This window comes from Oxyura jamaicensis, chromosome 7, assembly GCF_011077185.1.
Source record: "Oxyura jamaicensis isolate SHBP4307 breed ruddy duck chromosome 7, BPBGC_Ojam_1.0, whole genome shotgun sequence".
Taxonomy (NCBI): domain Eukaryota; kingdom Metazoa; phylum Chordata; class Aves; order Anseriformes; family Anatidae; genus Oxyura; species Oxyura jamaicensis.
Genome location: NC_048899.1, coordinates 8,572,538 through 8,580,495, shown reverse-complemented (window position 1 = coordinate 8,580,495; position 7,958 = coordinate 8,572,538). Strand labels below are relative to the sequence as shown.

At 41.5% G+C, this 7,958-nt stretch overlaps 1 protein-coding gene across 1 annotated transcript in view; it reads left to right on the top strand.

Moving 5' to 3' along the window:
* The window catches only part of ABCA12 (ATP binding cassette subfamily A member 12), an 81,851-nt gene that overhangs the window by 30,108 nt on the left and 43,785 nt on the right, over nucleotides 1-7,958 (top strand). The window contains exons 11-20 of the mRNA XM_035332315.1: nucleotides 1-546; nucleotides 1,175-1,290; nucleotides 1,985-2,091; nucleotides 3,164-3,417; nucleotides 3,535-3,647; nucleotides 4,114-4,238; nucleotides 4,981-5,154; nucleotides 6,083-6,247; nucleotides 7,042-7,243; nucleotides 7,810-7,949. The exon at nucleotides 1-546 is cut by the window's left edge and continues 1 nt beyond it. Coding sequence (XP_035188206.1) covers nucleotides 1-546; nucleotides 1,175-1,290; nucleotides 1,985-2,091; nucleotides 3,164-3,417; nucleotides 3,535-3,647; nucleotides 4,114-4,238; nucleotides 4,981-5,154; nucleotides 6,083-6,247; nucleotides 7,042-7,243; nucleotides 7,810-7,949 — 1,942 coding nt within the window. The remainder of the gene's footprint in view (nucleotides 547-1,174; nucleotides 1,291-1,984; nucleotides 2,092-3,163; nucleotides 3,418-3,534; nucleotides 3,648-4,113; nucleotides 4,239-4,980; nucleotides 5,155-6,082; nucleotides 6,248-7,041; nucleotides 7,244-7,809; nucleotides 7,950-7,958) is intronic.

Sequence of the window (7,958 nt, the reverse complement as noted above, 5' to 3'; positions counted from 1 at the left end):
CATGCTCCCATCTCAGCTTTTCAAGATGCTCCTTCCTTTCATGCTGAATGAAACACTACTACATTCCTCTGACAGCTTAGCAGGCTGGAATAACCTGTCCAAGCTCTTCAGTGTGCTACGGGATGAGCTTCTCATGAATGACATGCTGCAGAGATTCCAAGGTTCCTACAACCTCACCAAATGGAGTCATTTCTCAAGCACCTGGCATGCAGTTGACAGCTTGCTGAACACCAGAACGGATCTAGCTAAAGTGGCTGCCTTTGCAAAGTTACTGGAAGCAGTGGCAAACAACCTTTCCAACAATGTGTCAGCTCTAGACATCATAGAAGCTGTTGACTATGTTCTCAGGGGGCTGAACATCTCTGATCTGCTAAATGAATTCAGCACAAGTTCCAGCTCAGCTTCTTTTTCCAACAAAACTAGTTTGGATCGTGTGATTGACGTTGTCGCTCATCACTTCGTTGTCCTGGCAGAAACCCTGTACAACAAGACCCTGCCTTGGACTCAAGGTGACCAAACACTGTCACCAACCAGTTTGATCGCACGGTGAGTTTGGTTTGGGGGTATTGTAATTTTTTTTATGGGAGGAGATGAACATTTATTTCCAGCATGAGAAGTAATTAAGTTTCTCCAGTGGATCAGCTTTTGTCTGAAATCACCATAATTTCACTATAATTTAGGACACTAGCTATAACGGGGTTAAACCAAAGGACAGGAATTTTCTGTTTGAACTGAACATACAGACTTTAAAAAAAATTCTGGATTGCTATGTCTCAGTTCACAGTAAAAGCAGTATCCCGTAGGAGACTTGCCACCAGTGGTAAACTCTTTGGAAACCCCTTCTTTGTGGTATGACTCTTTAGTTTTTCTTTTTATCTTCCCTAAGCATGCCTTTTCAACTATAAATTGCATCCAAAGTGAACCTTTCAAGCATGTTTTCTTTTACATATGGTTTGAGAGTGGATGACAGCTTTGGGAGATAATGGCAAAAATAATTGATGAAATAAAATTGGGTGGGTACCCACTTAGGAAATGTCATGGGAGATGCATGGCTTCATCTGGAATTCTTATTTACAGCTGCCAAGGAACAGCATCTGCGCAGCTGACAGGTTGCTCACGAATATACCTTGCTTCTGAAGGAGAAGCTGATTTAAACTCCTGTCTTATTTTTCAGATTTCTGTTTTTAGAATTTGAAAAAACCATCTTACAAGTGACAGTGAATAACAGCTATAACCCTTACCTGATGTGTTTAATAAATGCCACTGAAGCTGAAGACAGCAAATTGACAGGTAATCATGATTTCATTAATGTTGTGGGACCTCAGCTGCAATATGTTTGTGCCTGTCTTTTCAAAGTGTTTTGTCTAATGGTGGGAAGGAATGGTGCTACATGTTTTCATCTGCTGGCAATTAACTGCAGCTGTGAGACCTCAGGAAGCCAGACTCTTCTTTGTTTGAGTTATGTCATGTTGAGGGTATAAGTTTTCCATCCAACGATATCCAAAAGACACGTGTACTATTCTCTACATGATGACAGGTTGCTGACACTCGGATAACTAATCTTACAAATAGAAACCTATATTCCCTTCACAGCTTTATGTACCCTTAAGATGACAGCAGTTATTTTGAGAGTTAACATGATATTTCAAGTAGATATTCATGGTATGTGCTTATTGTAAGACCTGAGAGGATTATCTGCTGACAGAAGAGAGATACCAAGTGGGCTCTGAAGCTCACTGCCAGAAGTCCTATTTGTAGTGTGGAGATGGATTTCTTTAGGAGCTGAGCACCTACCAAGACTAGATTAGCATGTTACAATCCATGTCTTGGATAGTGATTTCAGAGGTCCTGAGCCATATGAATTTGATGGAAAATAGCAATGCTCAGCAGGCCTTGGAGTAAAAGTGGCAGTATTCCCATCTGCGAAGTTTCTGCAAGTCTGGTGTTTTTGTTTTGAGTAACTTTTGTTTTCTTCTTCCCACAGAAAACATCACATTGCTCTTGAAGCAAATTCATCTGAAAAAGAACTATTTAATGCAAAATAATACCCTTGAGAAACATTCATCTATACCAGAGCTCCTGAAGCTAAAAGTGAGTCTGCTTAAAATGCTGACTTGAAGGACATCCCACAGTGATACATGAATGTGCAATGGAGATTTTGGAAAACAGCATATGGGAGAAAAAGTGTCTAAGAGAATCTGATAAAAGCTAGGACTGAAACATTGTTGTCTGCCTATATTTAAAGGTCAACACTGACCTGGGCTGATCAAGTTGTTCCTGTACCAGTCTCTGCCTGGTGTATACCCAGTTTTCTGAGAAGGTAGAGGTGTCCTGCCTCACAAAACAGTAGAGCTCTCTGAGACTAAAACCCTAAGCATTTTCAGTTCATGGATTTCCCTCATCACCTTTGAATTTAGCAATGTCTCATTTGCTTCTTACACCATATATACACACCTGCACCATAGCACGTATGCACTTCATTCTATTTCTCTCATGCAGAGAAGTAGAATTAAAAAAAAAATATTAAAAGTTTGTCATGCTGTTGCTGCTTTTTAAATCTGTAAAAATAATTTAATGAGCCTCTGAGTAACAAGTATAGGCACAAAACAGACAGCAGTTCTTGCCATGACTGATAATGTAAAGAGTGATGTCAGGCAAGAGGGAAACCCATGATGGAACAGTAGGCAAAGGTTTGTAATTTCACACAGCAGGCTGGCAGAAGCAGAAGTCATTACTTCTAGCCAACTCCTTTTCAGCTGTTGCTGTAGGGATGACCAGCTGGTGTCCAAATAGCTTAACCTATTGCAAAATGTACATTTCTTTGGTCTCTGGGAAGATTAACTGCTCAACAGGTGAGCCCAAATGGGATATTGCTGCATATGTGTGTTGGGCAAGGAAAATGATATGCTGAGGCTTGCAAGGTTTATTAGATCCTGTGTAATGTTATAAAGCCAGGTCTGCTACCAATTCATGCAGGATTGTTGGTTGTGAGCTGTTCTATATGAGACCTACTGAAGGAACTAAAAATATATATTAAAAAAAAATAATAATCCTAAAGAAAAATGTGAAGGGACAGCTAGACTCTTTAAAACGTGCCTTTTATAATTCTGTCATCTAACCGATGTTTGTGCATTTGTCTTCCTTTTCAAATTTTCCTTTGAAGATAACTCGCCTCCGGGATCTGACAACACTTCTTTGTGACTATGAGAGCTTTAAGTCAATACAGCATATTTGCCATCTCCCGAACGTTAGCTTTGGAGAACTGTGTGAACAGAGTCAATCTCATGAGCAGCTCCTCCGTGCTATTGAACTGAGCAGTCAAGTTGTGACCAACGTACTGAATGGCAGAAGGATCTCCCAGGAGCTTCAAAATGTACTGATTGGGGATGCCACAAATGTCCAGACACAAATAAAGTGGTGAGGCTCTTCCTCTGAGTTAGGTTGCTATAGTATTCTGTTTATGAACTGATAAAATGTCTTCCTGCCTTCTTCTCATATTCCCAAATCTGTGGTTGTTTTGTTTTTCCAATTTAGGTTTCAAGAAAACATACCAGAAATAGCTTTCTTTCAAGAGATTCCTCAGTATATTAAAACTCTGAATTCCGTGTTGAACATCACTGAGAATTTAACAGATGCCAGCAAGCAAGGTAGTTTCCTGTGTTTTCTTTACAACGTTGGTTTGTGAACATCATCCCTGGTATAACTTCCGCTGGAAATCCCAAGATTTGTTTAGCTGCCAGGAAGACGTGATATTACTGAAATAACCATACACCATGTCCACTGTTCTTGGGATCCTTTGTCTAGGGTAATTCTAGAGCCAGTGCTAGACCAGCATTTTTTTTCTGCACTGCCTGAAAATTTGACGTGCTGAAAATCCAAAGTCTTTGTATTTGGGCAAACTTTACTATCCCTAAACCTGCCAGCGTTATCTCATAGTGGAACTCAGACTGTGGAACCTAGGAAATATGACTCTTTTGCAAGGTCCTGGGTTTTTAATCAACAATGATATACAGCACTTCCATCCTTTACCAAAAGTAAAGTTCTCTGTGTGCTTGAGATTATTGTATATCTGGAGAAAGCTGTTACATCAACTTTTTTTGTTTTCCTTTACAGAAAAGTTAAGAGATGTATTTAAAAATGTGGACCAGCTCAAAGAGGATCTCAAAAACATGACAGGAATGTCCACAGCCAGTATTGATGCTCTTCTGGAAACATCTCTCCCAGAAAACAGCAGTCACGTAAGCTTGCTGTCATTGTAGTAAGATCCTGTTGACAGCACAGAGAGAAGTAGACAATCCCACAGGGATAGGCAAGGGACATAAATCAAAACAGCCACCAGAAATGCAGTAGGATGTCACTGACATCAGTTTAGCCATTTGAGACCAAGAGCCATATGGTCTCTTTGGCTGTCACCAGTAGCTGGTCACAGCCATGCACTGCCTGGTGAGTGATTGCTCCGATCTGTAGCGAGGGCACAGTTCACTGTAACAGCCTAATGAGGACAAGTGGGGTCCTTGGTGGGATCCTCAGTGCTGAGGAGTTGTTGTAGTCCAGATGGAAAAGCACAGTTCTAACCAGGATTCATGAGAGCAGTCAGGGGTCCAAAAATAGCCTCCCATAAGGAGAGATGAGCTTGCCTTCTTCAGCCTCCTGTGCAAGCAGAGCTCCAGATGCTTTTCCCCTTCCCAACCATCTTATCTGGAATGAACTCCAAAGAGCACAGTCTTTTTTAGTCTTCACATGCATCAGTCAATGGGAAATTGAAGCCACAAAAGCTTTTACTGCTCTGCAAGCTGGGCAGTAAAACACAATCTTTAGGATTTGTCCCTTGGAGTGGGAGTAGTAGGTAGGCATATTCTGGTTCTCAGGGCTGAAATACGACATTGTGGAAAGAACAGCAGCAAGGCAAGATTAAACCATGCATACTGGAGTGAGCAGTCTACTCCTTGACAAATCTTTTCTTCCTTTCTGCAAACACAGCTCATTTCTCAGATCCTGCAGCTGGAGTCCTGTAGCACCCGTCCTTCTGACCCACAGCTGCAAACCGTAGCAGAGGAGTTCTGCAATCTCTCTGTGTCAGAGAGGACTCGTGAGATGTACATCCTGGGGGTCACCCTGTTACAACACTTAGACGTTTATAATTTCTTATACAAGGTTAGTGCTGGATTTGTAGAGTGCTTTCTATAGTCTTTGCTGCATGTAGTGACTGAAAGGTCATAAAATATCATTGCAGTGGCCAGCAGCAATGCTGATTTACTCAAGCCAAAGATCAAGCTTTTCTCATGCAGTAATTTTTATTGCGTATCCATGCTGTGACAGTGTGGATATAGATGAAGATCCCAGCTGGTGTAAACCAGCAAACCTCATTTAGAGGCACTAGACCTGCTCCGAATGCCTCCCTATCTGCTAGTATTGTTTATGTGCTGTCACAACCTCTTGAACATTCCCAGCTGAGTTCAGGATTCCCAAAAACAAGACACCAGGCTATTTTTTTTATATCCCTTGAAAATGGAAGCCCTGAAAAACATCCTGTAAAATATATTTTCCCAATCTAGTTGTCACTGCCAAGTTATTAAATGATTCAAATAACCCCCATATACGTGTATATAAACAGCAAGTCAAAATACTGTTCACCGAGAAGCGTGTATTGAATACACATTTTAAAACACTACAGAAATGATCCTGCTTGGGAAAAAAAGTTACTAAATGAGAATGCCAATTAATTTGTCTCAGGTCAGAATTCACCTGTAGTGTTTGACATCTCTGTTAGGTGAAATGCCATCTCTCAGAGACTCAAATTAAATCCCAGCCAACATCTAGCACATTTCCCAACTGTAGGTATTTGGAAACATGCACCTTTTAGAATATGTAATAGTCACGGGAGGGGGTTGCAAAACCATTTGTGGATTTAGGAATGCTAATCTCATTCCGTTCCCATGGGACATCTGCTCCCTAAGCCTCCTAACAGTATTGAACATCCCACAGTCTCCATTTTGGGATTAAGAGAAGATGATGGGTGCGTGCATGCACGTGCACACAGATGCCCGTTAATCATAATTCATTTCCTTCCTGCCTCTTGCAGATGTTATTCCCTAAGGAACTTCAGAAACCTGTGGACAAGATGTTAGGCCTTCTGACAAAGATGAAGTATTACAGACACCAGGTTGAGTCTGACGTTGATCCACTGTTGCAAGCTATTCATTCACTGAAAAAGCTCCGCCAGTCTAGAAGGATGTCACTGAGTAAGGTATGTGTAGTCTGCGTGTGCTTGGAAGGTAAAACACCGTTGGACCAGTTTTCATAGGAATTTCTTATTGTAGAAGCTGAAGGTGCATTCAGTCATGGCTTACTGTTTCTCTTTTGAAACAGTGATGCCATAAAACTAATCTCTGTCAAACTGACCTGTTGCCTGAATGGGAGTGCTTAGATTTGGAGCATTGAGACAGCCTGGTGTCCAGTGTGGTGGGGGCCACTAGGAACAGAAATGCAAGGGATGAACAACCCTCTTGAAGGGGAATTGACTTCCAACAAAATACACAGATGCTCTGGAAGTGGTCAGTGTGCGAAAACAGCTGGAGAACTGCCCACTAAAGGCTATTCAAAACCATTTATGTGAGCAGCAAAAATTCACTCCAGCTTTGGTGTGCGTTAGATCACGCATGTAGCCTCAAGGCTGCCCAGAACATTTAGTACAAACCCAATCCTGTTGCAACAGCTGCAATAACTTACGGTTGCACTAACAGCATCCACCACTGGATCCCGTCCCTTTCTGTTCCATAGTCTTGTATATATGGCACCAGCAACCCTTGTTGCCTTGTAGGCGATTCTCACATTGAGTCTCATGCCTTGAAATGACGTTAGCCTTAAAATCAGGATTTCCGGGGAAAGCCCCTCATGTTCTAGAGATAAACTTCTCTTAAGAAATCAGTATAAGAATATTTAGTGCTTTCCTTCTCTTATCTCTTTTTCCTCTCCAGAATAGGATGTTTTTAGCAGGCAGGATTTATTTTGTTTGGTTGTGTTTTTTTTCCTCTTCTGCAGGCATTATTGAAACCAAATGACTTTAAGATAACACGTGGCACATTTAAATCCATGTCAAAAGTTCTCTGCAACCAGGATATCACACCCCTGTTTTTTGAGTCCTTGCTTCCTGATTTTGGAGATCCTGTAAGAAACAGTTCTTCTGTAGAGGATGCCCATGTCCAACAGATGATGAGGAAATACGGGATTCCTCACGATTCCAGTAAGTCTGGCTTTTCCGTAAGTCAAATACTGGCTTTTACATAAGTCAAATTTCAAAGCCAAACTCTAACATTTAGAGAGATGAATCATTGAGCTTGATGTCTCCGGAGGGCTCACGATTTATGTTAGTCAAAGATCTGCTCCACCCAGATTATCGGTGGCTTATTTTCATAAATGTTAAAAGACAAACAGCCAGCATAGCCCAGCCGTGCTTGATACTGTGCTATTTCCCAGTTGTTGATGGGATGGTTCTAGGACTTGACAGGTCACTACTTTTTCTTGATGTGTAGTTTTTCTGACTGTGCTGACATTATTAGCTCCTCTGAGTTCACAAAACTGCATTTAACCTTCAGGCACAGAATCCTGGCTCGAACGAGGAGACTCTTTTTGCTTTGAGTTCAGCAACAGGAGATTTTGGGGGTGGATTGCTTTTGTCAAACACATTTTATCAGTCAGCAAAGAGAGCCCTGAAGTCATTTGCTGGACACAGCAACAAACTGGACCAAGCTTTCTCATGTCTGGCCTACTTGTGCTCTGTGCAACTCATTTGTTTTTCTGCCCTTGCAGCACCATTTTGTTTGTCCTTTTACCTGGATCTGGTCAAGACCCCAACTGGAGCTTTAATTTGGTCTTTTCTAAAACCAATGGTGTTTGGGAAGATCCTTTATACTCCAGATACCCCAGAAACTCGAGCAATCATGGGAAAGGTATGGCTC